This window comes from Saccostrea echinata, unplaced genomic scaffold, assembly GCF_033153115.1.
Source record: "Saccostrea echinata isolate AGI-Se365-2 ecotype Australia unplaced genomic scaffold, CSIRO_AGI_Sech_v1 ptg000068l, whole genome shotgun sequence".
Lineage (NCBI taxonomy): Eukaryota > Metazoa > Mollusca > Bivalvia > Ostreida > Ostreidae > Saccostrea > Saccostrea echinata.
In genome coordinates, this window is record NW_026889817.1 from 12,552 (window position 1) to 28,178 (window position 15,627).

At 33.7% G+C, this 15,627-nt stretch overlaps 1 protein-coding gene and 1 long non-coding RNA gene across 2 annotated transcripts in view; both read right to left on the minus strand.

The window, feature by feature from the left end:
- Nucleotides 1–2,368: 2,368 nt before the first annotated feature.
- LOC133176144 (uncharacterized) lies at nucleotides 2,369–4,603 on the minus strand. Its single transcript, XR_009719391.1, has 3 exons — nucleotides 4,371–4,603; nucleotides 3,575–3,733; nucleotides 2,369–2,873 (listed from the first exon to the last, which is right to left on the minus strand). It is a non-coding gene; the product is annotated as an uncharacterized LOC133176144 (long non-coding RNA).
- Nucleotides 4,604–7,655: 3,052 nt separating this feature from the next.
- Nucleotides 7,656–15,627, minus strand: part of LOC133176146 (disintegrin and metalloproteinase domain-containing protein unc-71-like) — a 29,991-nt gene continuing 22,019 nt past the window's right edge. Inside the window, exons 20-25 of the mRNA XM_061311302.1 lie at nucleotides 14,953–15,069; nucleotides 14,101–14,272; nucleotides 13,308–13,524; nucleotides 12,903–13,002; nucleotides 10,725–10,850; nucleotides 7,656–10,380 (exon numbers count right to left, since the gene is read on the minus strand). Coding sequence (XP_061167286.1) covers nucleotides 8,685–10,380; nucleotides 10,725–10,850; nucleotides 12,903–13,002; nucleotides 13,308–13,524; nucleotides 14,101–14,272; nucleotides 14,953–15,069 — 2,428 coding nt within the window. The 3' untranslated portion in view covers nucleotides 7,656–8,684. The remainder of the gene's footprint in view (nucleotides 10,381–10,724; nucleotides 10,851–12,902; nucleotides 13,003–13,307; nucleotides 13,525–14,100; nucleotides 14,273–14,952; nucleotides 15,070–15,627) is intronic.

Sequence of the window (15,627 nt, forward strand, 5' to 3'; positions counted from 1 at the left end):
TGGTTTCTTTAATAAGCATTTGGTAAGAAATGGAAAATAAAGTGTTTAAAGTATGCATAGATTTCAGTTGTCTTTTTTGTACTTAACAACCATACAGAGCTTTTGATCAAATGGAATTGATCAAGTTAAAATGGAAGGTGTTACCAATATATATGAGAAATGAGCTTGGAAGTATGAAGTCTTCAATGAGGCAAAAAGGTTTCATGAAAGGATTTAAAATTTTAATAATATTAAATATTTGTAATTCTGACAAATTTGAATGATTCTATTTCATCTTGCTTAGGTGATTTATTTTGTTTTAAACATTACTGTACAAAGTATAGGTGTCACATTCTTTTCCTCTGACAGCTCTTAGCAGAACTCTCATGTCCGTTTTCTAGTTTATAGTTCAGAATTTATTATTAAGTAAAATAAGAACTATTCTGGATAAAAGTAATTAATTAATTTCATTTATAAACACTGATTTTAAAAAAAGGATGTTCACCTTGGACTTCATTTTTTACAAAAAGAAAAGATTGTGTTTTCATTATTTTTGATTTAAAAATATTTGTTTCATATTCATAACTAGGGTGCCCCCTGCCAATGTTGACTAGTATATTTAATGCCACATCGAAATGCCACTTATTTTCTCCTTCACTCTGTTCATCCACAAATAAAACATTTCTTTTCTGAACCATAGTTGGAAAAGACTGAATTCAAAATAAACAAAACATTTATTAGTTATGAGTTATATACTCAGCTCTTCACAAAATATTTCTGTTTTTTCGCATTCTATAATGTACAATTTTAGATTTTATATACCTGTATAAAGACTTCCACAGCAGATTCTGATGGAGAAATCATGATCTATATTTCAGATTTAATGTATAATGCTTAAGATATCCATTAATTTTACTTATAATATACAATTCTGAAATTAATATCATCCTTTAAAAACAAGGATAGCACATATCATCTTCGTAAACACTTAACATTCTAAAAAAAGAAAATATAATATCCAAATAACAGTTAAATAATTCAATTTGTTCATGCTGATTTTCTTCAAACATTGTATTTTCTAGATGAGTATGAACTCGAATGAATAGAATCAGCAAACAACTGTTTAAATACCCAAGACATTTTATTCACACATTAAAGCACATATCTATAATCCATATGCTTAAGAGAAAACATATCTAACACTCTACACATAAAATAGTTCACTTATGCTAACGAAAAGAAATAGGTATTATTTAGAAAAATTTAGAAAATCATTTTGTACAAAAAAAAAAAAAAAAAAAAAAAATCCCTACCTACCCTATTTTTTTGGAGGTGTAACCGGAACGACACGTTTTTTTGTTTGGCCTTAATGCTGAGTTTCCAAATGCAAAATTAAGGGTATTCGATATATTCTATACTAGTTGTCAATCATTTATTAGTGATTTATACAGAGGTTCATTTGCATATAAATGTTGTTAACATTGTTTTACTGTTTTTATTAACTTGTAATACTAAATTTTATAAATCGACAAATTCATTCTTTTTAGAAAGTGCATATAATTTGGAAAAGAGACCATCAATCCAGTGGGGGGTATTGCATGAAAGCAATGATTATAGAATATTGTAAGGCTGGAGGAGTTATAGTACAACAGGCAGGCAAGTAATGGTACTTTGTTCTGGAAATTTTTCGCCCCAGTTTTATTTTTCTTCATTCTGCCCTCCTTACAAGTAGGTGAATTTAAAATGGGACAAATTCGAAGAAGGCAGCATATATCTTTTAAACACAAATGTGTCTTATCAAATTTAAAATGGGCAAAAGTGTTTTCAAGGGAGAAAGAGTGAATATTTTAAAAATTAGAATGGGGTGAAAATATCCAATAATACAGGTTATATGTATTAACACAGTACATATGCATTTCTCTTTTCTTTGTAATGAAAATAATTTGTTCTGTAAAAGGACAAATTTTGTTCTGATTTGTATCAAATAAATAAATATGTGCCAGATTTATTATTTTGCAGGCACCTAAGTTACCATCAGTTGTGTGTCAAGCTGTGCAAAAATTCTATGTCATGTTACAGAATCTTTCTTAAATACAGGTATATGTCTGCTCATCTGGCAATCTTAGGACATCACTGGATGGTTTTGTTTAAAAAGATTACAGAGTTAACACACACTTCCAGCATGAAGACCAGCCAGTTGCCTCACCTGTCCTGACATTGTTAAAGGTAAATGGTCCTTTCAGAAAAGGATCTGACAATGCAAAGGGTTGCTCATCAATTAAAGATTTCTTTTTACCAATAGCTAATTAATTTGAATTTCTGTAACTTAAAAATTTAATGATATGAATTAAAAAAAATATTTTCATCAAAATTATTTTTATTTCAGTACTTTGTGACAGTGAAAAGACATGGCTTTAAATTACTGTATCAGAGATCAATCCAGGTTATAAATCTGAGGAAAACAATAAAGCATTCACTTCGAGCTACTAATATCACTGCCTTAATAAGATGTCTGCATGTGTAACTAACAAAGGACAGTGACCAGTTGTAGCTATGATATCAGAGGGCATCCTGAAAAACACTCATCACTAAGAATAGAAAACTTCAAATGACTTTTGTATCAATCCTTTTGAATTTCATCTGGCTTGGAATTTCAGTAGCCTTTAGCATCCTTCAAGCATTTCATGAAGTACATGTACCAATTTGCAGGCATAAAATGTTTGAAACAGATTGCTTGTCCCAAATAAAAAAAAATAATTTCTCTGCCAATTAACAGTGTCATAAGCAGTTGATTGATATCACAGTTCCACTGGCATAGTATTTGTGGTTGAATGGTGCAATTTTTAAGAAAACTTTTCACAAAAACCTGGAAAACATCAGATGGAAAGGAGCATCTACAAGAAAAACAGTTAACACTTTCTTGAATATTAACAATGATATATCATGCCCATTTACATCCTTTATATAAACTAATTAACCTAATCATAGAGAATTATGTACAAATTTGTCCTTTTGTGTATTTATAGTGTATTAAATTGATTTTACTAATTTATAAATATTTATGTTTTTCACAGTCATTAACATTTACAAATACATGTAGAAGTACATATAACATAAAATATTACATGTTTAGTAGGATAACGTGAAATTGTTATACCACAAAAACCATTGCTGACCTCGCCTCGGTCAGCAATGGTTTTTAAGGGGTAAGAATTTTACATCACCCAAAATAAACAGGTAATATTTTTCTTGTCATAAAATGCATTTTAAAGAAAACATCAAGGTGAAACGAATGTGCAAACATTCTGCACAGTTAACATTTTTTATTACTGTATATACTGTTACCCGTAGTCATGCATTTTCAACCATTGGGATGTAATGTTTGGCATACAGTATGGTAACAGTACTTGTTAACAAATGTTTTTTAAACCAATCAAATTTGACTATTTAACATGAAAGTGTATCATAACAAATTTATCTAGCATAATGGTGCTGTAAGTAACCATGGAATGTGAGCTTGTGTGAACTTGATCCAGAATTATTAAGTTTTGAATATTGTAATAAAGAATTGTGCAGCCTAAACTTTAACTTGTACCTGATTTAAATGGAGTTCTGTCATTAACAACTTGGAAGTTGGAAGTTGTCACACTCTCCATGAGTATAACTGGGGGATCTGCTTCATTTGCAGATACATGGATAACTGGATAACACATTCACTCAAAGCACTGTCCCTTTTTCAGTACCTTGTGCAGCCCTGTAATATATAATGACAAATGGAGAAAAATGCCTATTTCAAGAAAAAAAGTCTGTCTCATAATTGTAGGAGTATTGGCAAAGGGGGGGGGGGGGGGGGTCATGAATCTTGGCGGTTAATACAGTTTGTATGTGTAAATGAAAAAATGCCTTCTTCTTTGTAGAATAAAAAATGATTATTTTTTGAGTGTGTGTGACCATTTTTATTTCCGAATAGACAGGGTAGCTTATAGCCTACAGAATGAGCTGACCATTTTTATTTATTGTAGTAATTAAATTTAAAAAAAAGAATGTGTTTTCTACAAAGATCATATGTTATAGACGTGGTATTCAACTTTGTATTCCCATGGTCGATGCATTTGGGTACATCTGTTTTTTTTTTATTTGCTTTCAATGACATCGCATTTCATATCCCAAACTCATGTATACCTGTCCTATACCACTGTAAGCTAAGTCAATGCTTTAAATTTATGAAACCAATCTGTAGATAAGCGTACCTTTTGAATACAGACGATTTTAGCATAAAAACGATTTAATTTTCCCTTTTTGCTTAAGTATGTTGGCTAATCTTGGCCCCCTCGGAATAGCTTGTGTTTACGTTATGTAATGAAAAAATAAAGCAATTAAACGCTATTTACCTGCATCTATCAATCCACTTTCTCCTCTTCTTTGCAACAATCGGGGATCAAAACAAACTACAAGTTTAATAATTCCACTGCGATGCTTACAACTTAAGTAATCCATTGTCTCCAAGAACGCTCAGGTACCCGGGAGTTATAAAACGAAAGTGAAAGTCAACGAGACTTACAGACCCTTTGAATTTTCCTATAGTATACATGATAGATAAGTGTAATAAATATAATTTGTGAGCAAAAAAAACAACAAATTCTACTGGGGTGCTTAAAACTAAATGCGAAGCTGTAATCCATTGTCTGCAAGAATGGCAAGTTATAAAACGAAAGTGAAAGTAAATGAGAATTAAAGGCTATAGTCTTGGGAGCTGTTGTTATTTCATAAATAATTTGAATAGGTGATATCACCTATTCGAATAAGTGATATCACCTATTCGAATAGGTGATATCACCTATTTGATTTGAATAGGTGATATCACCTATTCGAATAAGTGATATCACCTATTCAAAATGAATAAGTGATATCACCTATTTGAATGGGTGATATCACCTATTCGAATTGGTGATATCACCTATTCGAATAAGTGATATCACCTATTCAAATAGGTGATATCACCAATTCAAATCAAATAGGTGATATCACCTATTCGAATAGGTGATATCACTTATTCGAATAGGTGATATCACCTATTCGAATAGGTGATATCACCTATTCAGAAGCTGAATAGGTGATATCACTTATTCGAATAGGTGATATCACCAATTGAATAGGTGATATCACCTATTCGAATAGGTGATATCACTTTTTGGCAGTAAATACCAAAACGGCGCCTCATACAGGTTTCTTTTACAGAACCAGGATGTAAAGATTATTATTAATTTTTCAGAAAGAGAACAATTATGAATTTGTTTTCAACTGTGACCTACATGTATGAATTTAATATTCTATTGCAATAAGAATAAAACAAGAACATAAATTTGGCAAGTTTATTGATCTCAGCATCAGAGTGTTACAGTGTGATTCCGTGCTCGTGGTAATAAAGTACAAAAGGCTGTGGTACTCAGTAACTCTAATAGTTCTATCACCCAGACACACATATCATAAGGCAAATAATTACACAGCTTAATAATATAATTAGATATATGTACAACAAATGGGTATTCATAGCCAAACTACTCTATTCTTTTATCAGTTATAAAGAAAGTTTGATGACAGAGAATGAAATAAAAATTCTCTTCACATTTAAAGCTAAAGCCCTCAATAGAGCTATGGTACGTTGTTTATTTAAACTTTGAGCAGATACTTTATACTTCAACTTCTCTGTCCTACGATGTATTTTACCTACATGATTTATAAGTATTTGTATCATTTTAAAAAATTTTCCCAAACAATTTAATTCAGCTTAGTTTGTCATGGTCTACATCAGAGACAACGTCCTCTAAAAATATCAACCAATCAAATTAAGACTGATGTCATAATGCTAAAAATAGAACAACACAATGTAACATACAGCACTGAGACAGCTTTATATTTCCTTTGATCCTTTGATATATTTATTCGGAAAAGATCATCTATAGTGAAATGGTCTATTGTAAACTAAGAAAATCTGATTAGACTAGATAGTATAGTCCTATCACATTGGTACCTATGTCACGTTAAGAGGAATCTCTTTTCAATATATGTACAGTGAAATATTCTTTACATTAGGTGGTAACTTTTTCCCAGCATGTTATAAGGGTTCCACTTATTGTAATAGCACCACCAGCCTAACAAGCTTACCACTGAATACATGTAATCGACATTAATGTGATACTACAACGTAAGTGTGGTGATGACCTTTTACAATTCATCTGATAGGGGTTCTATCTCTTCTGGATAATTCACTTAATCTAATAGACTGTATTGTGATAATTCACTTAATCAAATACACTGTATTGTAATATTTCACGTGATCTAATACACTGTATTGTGATATTTCACTTTATCTAATACACTGTATTATGATATTTCACTTAATCTAATACACTGTATTAATGTAATAAATACTACTGTGATCATGGTGATATTTCTGATTAGACAAACATATACAGTTATCATGCAACACAAATTAAGCACCAAAGTCTCTCACACAAAACATGATAAAGAGGTCATAAAGATCCAGTAATTAAAAGTCGGTGTGAGCTATCTAGATGAGGTTTTTGTAACAATAACACACACTGAGACCTATTCTTATGATGCTAACCTAAGGTAAAAATGTATTGGAAAAATGGAAGAAGACTATTATGATAAAAGATTAATTTTTTAAATAATAAAAATCTGTTGCAGATAAAACCCAGAGGTCTCTAAAGAGACTGTACCTCTACTGGTTTGTATACTAATAATACAGGAAGAGAAAGGTTAAGTCCGTACTGGAAACATTTATTTTCAGTTTAACATTTACAGAAAAGATGCATCCTGAAGTTTATGGTGTGTTTGGTCTTGTCTACTAGTGTACCAAGTTTTACCGAAACATTCTGTAAAAAAAATTACCAAATAAAAAATAATTTCTATATTTAGTAACCATGGCAACACCATTTAAGAAAATCAAAATCCAATAAAAGAAATCATGCTGTCTGTTGTTGTAGTCTTCTTTAGTACCAAGATTTTTTGAAATTGGACCAAAACTGTACGAGAAGTATCAAAGAAAATGTTCCAGACAAACAGTAGGTAATAGACATTTTACCACAGCATGAGTTCTGATGATCACTGATTCGTAGAAATAAACATCATGAAAAGGAAAAAGAGAGACTGTATATTATTATTCTATAAATACACCTGAATAAAACACCACACAGAGACAGGTCGTGAAAGCTACAAGTACTTCAGAGAAACTAAACCTAAAACAAAGCTTATAACAAATGTATAACAACAACAATATATGACACGCGTCTCAATAACATGGTGATACAGAGATTTACAAATGAGACAAGCAATGATCTTTACTGATGATATACAACAAGCACATACAAATGACATGATATGATACAGAACTTTACAAATGATAAATAGAAGCAATTATCAATGGCTCACAATGATGTAGAATTTTACAGATGATATATAGGCAAGAATCAATGAAATGTGATAAAACAGAACTTTACAAATGACATGAGACAGGCATGTATCAATAACCAAAGATGATACATGAACAGACATCTACAGACAACGTGTATAAATGTATCATGATGAACAGACGTGATGATAAATGACAAGACATAAATTAATGTAACATAATGATACAGACATTTACAGAATGAATCAATGCCATATGATGATACAGATATTTACAGATGATATATAAGACACGAATCATTGTCACATGATGATACAGACATATATCAATGTCACATGATGATACAGACATATATCAATGTCACATGATGATACAGACATGTATTAATGTCACATGACAATACAGACATGAATTAATGCCACATGAGATGATCATGGAGGTATAAAGGTAAATAGTTAATATTCAATGAAGTGATGATAAATAGATGATAAACAGAGATGATAAGTGATTTTTTAACATAAATAGCTGATAATTCTCTATTGACTGATGATTGCTAATTACAATTAAAATAAGTCATGATATATATGAAGCATTTTCTGGCTGTACAACCTTTTCTTACACTTAAAAAGAGAATAGACATTGATTCCTACAGCTATAGCAAGCACCTGTTACACAGGGTTAAACCTATCTACACTTTTCACCAATGTAAATAGCACAAGATATTAACTTGTTTGCAAAAAAATAACCATTACACATATGAACAGTTTGGATAAGTATAAATAATCCCTTATAAATATTTTTAGGTAAACTATGTGTAAATAAATCAGCTGTTCTATTTAGTTAAAATGATCAATGACATATATATATATATATATATATATAGGCTGATGTTATAATGTAGTATACATATTGCACAGATCTTTAACATCACACAAACTTAAAATATTTAAAAGATAAAAAATTTCGTAAAAAACAGGGGTCAAACAACCTTAAAAATCATACAATTTTAATGAAAATAAAATATTCAACAGTAAATTTGGTCTCACAACCACTAGCATTAAATTTTTCTACATAAATCTATCAAATACAAGTCCACTATTCTGACAAAAACAAACTACGCAATATAAACTATCTGATGAAAAATATCAGATCTAATAAAAATAAACAGTCGATCAACATAAAAAACAAAACACATACATGTAAAATAAATTAAAAATGAGATCCAAATAATACAAAACACAAAAATCAGTCAATCTTAAACATTCCGTTTCTAAACAGGTAACATTTGTGTTGTCATGGTAACAGATTCTGTAGGGTCGTTCTTTACAGTATCTGGTCTTTTTCCATCCTTAACTCTTGTGACCTTTCTGCACTGTTTCATTGTGTGAGGAATTGACTCTAGACTGCAGTCAATGCAGGGAGCACTATCTAGGTCAAGGTCATTGATCTGGCCTTGAAGGTCATTTGATTTCACCTTCTGGTGAGAATCTGAGTCTTTCTGATTGTCACAATGCTGTAATCCCGTGTCCATATCCAGTGTCTCTTTCTGGATGAGGTGACCTAGTTTTTCCTCTAGGTCTTCTGAGTAGCCAATCAGAGGAAAGCTTTCCTCCATGTTAATTCCCCCACTGATGTCACTTTGACCTACATAGGAGACATCAGAGTTTGTGAGGAGGGGGCTACCTTCATGTGTTCCCTCCTTTGTTAAGTTCACATCCTCCTTCATATATTTTCCCTCACTTCCCCCTGTTTTACTGACCTCCTGTACTGAGTTGACTAGGGGGCTACGTTCATAAGCCCCGGCGTCAATCCTCGGTAGTTCCTGTAGCAGACGCTGAAGACTCTGATGATCATCAAGTCCACCCTCGTGAAGTCGGCGAACTGGAAGTAATTTGATTTGGTGAGGCCCGCTACGTAGCACAGCACTGTAAGCTGGAGGTGATGCAGAGGCGGCCCGAGAACCTGGACCCGAGGCCTCGTCCAGGCTGAACCTCTCAGCAGGATCGTGTTCACTGCCATACCCCGAGCTCTTCTCATATCCACAACGGGAGTTAGCTGTGCCATTAGTTGAACAGCCATCTAACTGACTGCCGAGCGGGGTGTCATTAAAGTCTCGATTCAACACTCCTATGTTGGAGAAGTTGATGCTGCGTAGATGTAAAGGAGACATTGGTGGTGGGATATTAGGCATAGAGGAGTCGATGTCGTACAGGGGGGTGGAGCTAAGCTTGGTCCAGTGACTGAGAGGGAAGGGCTGGTATGTGTCTCGGGTACTGCCGCTGGTTACAGACTGAGGACTCTGACCCGTGTTATATGCTCGCTCATCTGTAGAAGAGCTCCTGATTTCTTCGGATGTGGTGGGTGATACTTGAACGGTGAGTTCGTCTGGAGAGGGAGATAACTCCACTGTGCGGTGCCTGTCTATTTCCTGCATCAGTTCACTGAAATTCATACGAACAATCTTTGACTTTGGTGGTGAGACTTTGGGGCTGTTCTTCCACAAAGTAGGCCTCTTGGCTCCACTTACTGGGAAATCATATGTTTGATTCTTTCGAGGGGACTCGGATCTGGTACTTCCTAGTCCTGGGTTGGGGAGGATAAAGTCAAAGCTTGATGTCTCCTCTGCCAACTGATCCAACATCTCCATGGACTTCTCAGGGTCATAGGGGTCATTGGCATGGAGACGACTCAGAATGTCCCTGACCTCTGTGGCCTCGGCGTCGTCTTCCTCTTCGTAAGCTTCCCTGTCGTCGTGGTCACACGTCGATTCAGAGCGCTCGGTCTGGGAACTGCTTGACCGTCGCTCATCAGAACTGCCTCGCACTTGGAGGTTCTTGAGGATGCCACGTTCTGGTCTCGCACTGTCCGGGTCACACACAATAATGGGAGGGGGAGGTAATTCTAAATCACTCTCCTCTTCACTGGCCAAGGATTTCTTTTTCCTCCGACCAAAGAATCCGTCTGACCTGATTAAAACCACAGAGATTCATACAATTGTTTATTTTTTTTCCAAGACGTCTTTTCTGCATTATCATTTAGACTTAGAAAAAAAAGAGACAATTTTTTTTCACCCAAAAGTGGAAAGTCATAAATTAATTTATGGTAAATTTAAAAAAAAAAAATTTTTATTAAATGAATTAGTTCCAAAGCAATATACTTTATATGTAGCTATTTGCTAGGCACATACAGGTATAAGCAATAAACTAAATGAATCACGTATCTGAGAATACAGGGGCAAGGATATAAAAATTCATCAATGATTTATTTGTAGGCAAGCAAGAACCCAAATAAAGTTACTAAGATGTCTTACTTGTATGAAGGCATGGATCCAAATTTAAGGTTCTTTGTCTTGTTTTCAGAGTGCTCTCCCTTGAACTTCTTTTTAAATCCAAAGAAACCCTTCTTAGCTCCGCCCAGTTTGACTGGGGTCTTCCTCCTTAATTAATGACAATAAACTGATAGTGAGTTACTGATGTATTTAGTTACTGCAGACGTACTTTTTCTGTGTGGGATTAATTTACACTAGGGATGGCAATTTGCAACTGGTTAACCGATTACTCGGTCAGAATGATGGTAATCGGTTAGAAAATCTGTAATCGGTTAGTCGGAAAAAAAATTAAAATATATGTAAATTTGAACGAAATTTTCTTACATTTCATTTTTAAAAGGAAACTTCTACATAAACGTTAATAATTTAGCATTTTCACATATCTATTTAAGCTGATTTGGAGGTAATTATTGTTCTCCTGATTGAGATCGCAGGGTAATTGGTCAGTTTGTGAAGTGTTAATAAGTGTACAAACAACATGTCATTACCCTGACTGTCCCGTAATTCTTCAATGATGTTAAATAAATCACCGTTGAGCACTCTGAATTATTATGTCTATCTTTTGCAGTTATCCATCAAATTATATTATTAGACAAACATTGTAAGTAAAAGTAAAAGTTCAGACTTAGTTTTGATTATGGCGACAATACAGAATGTGTAACATCTGCTCTAAAAAATTATCAATGTCTGATTTCTCAGGCATGTTTCACGGTTTTCATAATTTTTTCTTATCTATTGAAATTGAAATAAAATATATGTACATGTAGTTTCCTGATCAAGATAAAGAGATTGTTTTTAACATCTTACAATGAGTAAAGCTCCATGAAAAAGAAATGTCAAGAAAATGTGTATTTTGATACGATTAATCGGTTAATCGGTCGGAACGTCTTATGGTTAACCGATTAGCAATTCTGTAATCGATTGCCATCCCTAATTTACACTATGTAGACAGTCACATATTCTACCCAGAAATTTGTCATAGCATACTTAAAATGTACAATAGCAAATCTAGAAATCTGCCTAAATTTCTATCCATGGATTGAAGAGAACATTTTATTGCCCAGAATTATGACCCCGTGGAAAAAAGAAGATTTACAGTTTTACAATAAATCATCTCGCAATGAATTCCAGAAGCCTGAGGGTTCATTACTCCAGTATACAAGTCAATGAGATTGAATTTGGATCAAAATGATTTACTAAAAAAAAGAAATACAAAAATTATTTTTAAAAAATGTCCAGGAATCTGTAGGTAAAAGCTTGATCCTGAGAATTAAAAGAGCAGTAATCAAGGTATTACATATACATGTATCATGTATATACAGTATGAGAAAAACACTTGTGTGGTGAGTCATTAAAATTCTAAGTTAACTAAAAGTTAATGTATCTTTACTATATTTTTATATATTGCTTCAGGGAATTTATTTCATTTTACCTCTGTGGGTAAACAATGAACATGTTCTTGACATTTATGTTATTAGTCCCCTACCGGTGAAACCGGAGGGGACTATAGGTTTCCTCTGAGTCTGTCGTCCGTCTGTCTGTCTAGCTGTCCCTCTGTCTGTCTGTCAGTCTGTCCCACTTGGTTTTCCGCACTTTTTTTCTGAACGCTTGCAGATATTGAGCTGATTTTTGGTATGTGAGTGTATCTTGATGAGTTACATATTGAGTTTGCATTTTGTTCCGCTTCAATGATTTTTGATGGAATTATGACCTTTTCAATTTTTCAGGGTTTTCCGCAATTTTTTTCTAAACGCTTGCAGATATTGAGCTGATTTTTAGTATATGTCTTAACCTTGATGAGTTATAGATCAAGTTCACACATCGCCCCGCTTCATTGATTTTTGAGGGAATTATGGCATTTTCAATTTTTAGCGGGAACCAGATTACACTTGCCGGTAGGGGACTAGTATTGCTAATGCAATACTCTCAGAATGCTTGTTGTATATCATCTGACCTCAACAAGTGACCTGATGTAATGACCTTATCATGTGACCTTATCACATGACCTTATCCAGTGACCTTCTCATGTGAATAATGAACTTACCAAATGACATGATGTAATGATTTTATCTAGTGACTATATGCACTGACCTTTTCAAGTGACCTGACTTGGTGACAATTAGATGTACTTAAATATTTCTACCCATTTTTATTACATACCTATAACAGAGGAAGGTTAAAAGAAGGAACAACACGAGACTGAGGACAACTCCTCCCAGTATAACCATCAACCACTGGGTACTTAGGCCTTCATCCTCTGCTGTTAAAAAAAATTATATACAAAGCAGAATTAGAGCTCAAACTCCTGTAACACTAGAGAAGTTTAAGACATCTATTTCATAATTTTCGAGGAAGATACTTTGCCACTTAGTGGAAGATTTTTACCTTAACTGATGCCATCAAAAGCAATGGTAAATGAAATGAATATATGTCTAAAATTACCAGAAGCTTACATAGAAGAGTTATCTCAACTTTTCAACACTCACAGTTTATGAAAGGGGACTAAAACTGACAATGGCTTATGTGGAACAGTTATCTTTAATCCCTGTGGAAACATAGACTTACCAACATACACAGCAGGGACCGCATCATCAGGGGTTACCAAGGGAACCACCACTGGGGGCTTCTCTGTGATTGTGGTGGTGGTGCTGGGAGCCACAGTTGTCTTAGCGGTGCTGGTCAGGGACCACACTCCTGTTGTCATGGTGATAGGTGCCAGTAAAGAGCAGTTCTGACCGGTCCATCCTTGGTGACAGAAACAGGCTCCAGTCTTTGTACAAACCTGGGACAGAGGAACACAGAAATAAGCATGTACAGGCCTAATAAGGAACTCTAAGATAATTAAATTAAGATGACCTAATACACTTAAAATGTACAAAACATTATCTCAGTACTGCAAAATCACTAATTGTCATATTTAATTTTCTGTCATATTTGTGGTATGAAGCAACCCCACAAATTCATGTCCTCCACAAAAAGTTAACATTTCAAACTACAGAAAATATGTTTCTCAAACTATGAATTCAAATCAAATCCCCATAAACCAAGGTTGTCCCTAAGACCCAGGGACCAGGGAATTTCCCAAACTATAATGACATAATTTACCAATTATTCTGGTATTCCCCATCAAACCCCTCTTAGGGAAGGAACCCCAGACTCCCTTTTACTCTTTTAATGGCCCCTGCAATTTCAATTCTTAGGAACAACCCTGAAAAACTTAAACTTTTTTCTGGAAACCAAGAAAACTTTAATCCTGGAAAAATCAGTGATATTATAGTATCCCAATATGATGGCATTTAATCTTGACATCATGTGAAAAGAAGGATGAAGAATTAATTAAAATCGATTCCTGCCTTACCCCATTTCCAGAACAAGCCACATTCCCTTTAGATCCAGGACAGAGCATGCTGGGAACTGTCGGCATGGTGATACACTGTTTGTTGCGGCAAACTTTGCCCTCCCCACATTTCGTACCTTCCTGTACCAATCCAAAGTGAGGCAATGACATCACAGCTGGTCCATAAATAGCCCTAAAGATACAGGAATATCCCCAAAAGTTAAAAATCTCATAGCCGGTCCATAAATAGCCCTAAAGATACAGGAATATCCCCAAAAGTTAAAAATAACACAGCTGGTCCATAAATGGCCCCAAAGATACAGGAATATCCCCAAAAGTTAAAAATATCACAGCTGGTCCATAAATAGCCCTAAAGATACAGGAATATCCCCAAAAGTTAAAAATCTCATAGCCGGTCCATAAATAGCCCTAAAGATACAGGAATATCCCCAAAAGTTAAAAATAACACAGCTGGTCCATAAATGGCCCCAAAGATACAGGAATATCCCCAAAAGTTAAAAATATCACAGCTGGTCCATAAATAGCCCTAAAGATACAGGAATATCTCCAAAAGTTAAAAATATCACAGCTGGTCCATAAATAGCCCTAAAGATGAAAGAATATCCCCAAAAGTTAAAAATATCACAGCTGGTCCATAAATAGCTCTAAAGATGAAAGAATATCCCCAAAACTTAAAAAAATATTTCTGTTTGTTTTATATGCACTTTATATTACTAAGTGTATCAAATCTTCATTCTAAAGATATTCTGTAAGCAATATAACTATATGAAATCTTTATTCTGTATTGTTGTTTGTGTGTAAATAACTTGACAGACTGTACAATCATTATTTTCCTTTAATTCTGACACTTACTTGCAGTCATACTCCTTGCCGTTGCTGAAGACGGTTGTTTTGGAGAAACTTTTGTCAAAGTTCAGAAGAGGAAGTTTATGTCCTCCTTCACAATGTAACAAACCACACTGAATGTTCCTGTAATGACATCATAATGTAATGGTATTACAATACAATGTAAAGATATTACAATACAATGTAATGATATTACAATACTATGTAATGATATTACAATTCTATAGTAATGTAACAAACCACACTGGATGTTCCTGTAATGACATCATAGTGTAATGATATAACAATACTATGTAATGATATTACAATACAATGTAATGATATTACAATACTATGTAATGATATTATAATACAATGTAATGATATTACAATGCTATGTAATGATATTACAATACTATAGTAATGTAACAAACCACACTGGATATTCCTGTAATGACATCATAGTGTAATGATATTACAATACAATGTAATGATATTACAAAACAATGTAATGATATTACAAAACAATGTAATGAAAATAGTAAATTAACAAACCACACTGGTTGTTCCTGATCAAAATTAATATGTTTAACAGGCCACTGAACTGTTCCTACTAATGACATCACAATTTAATTTGACTGATCACTATACATTGCCCAAATCTTGGCCTTAAAGAACACAGTTGATACTATTATGAAAACA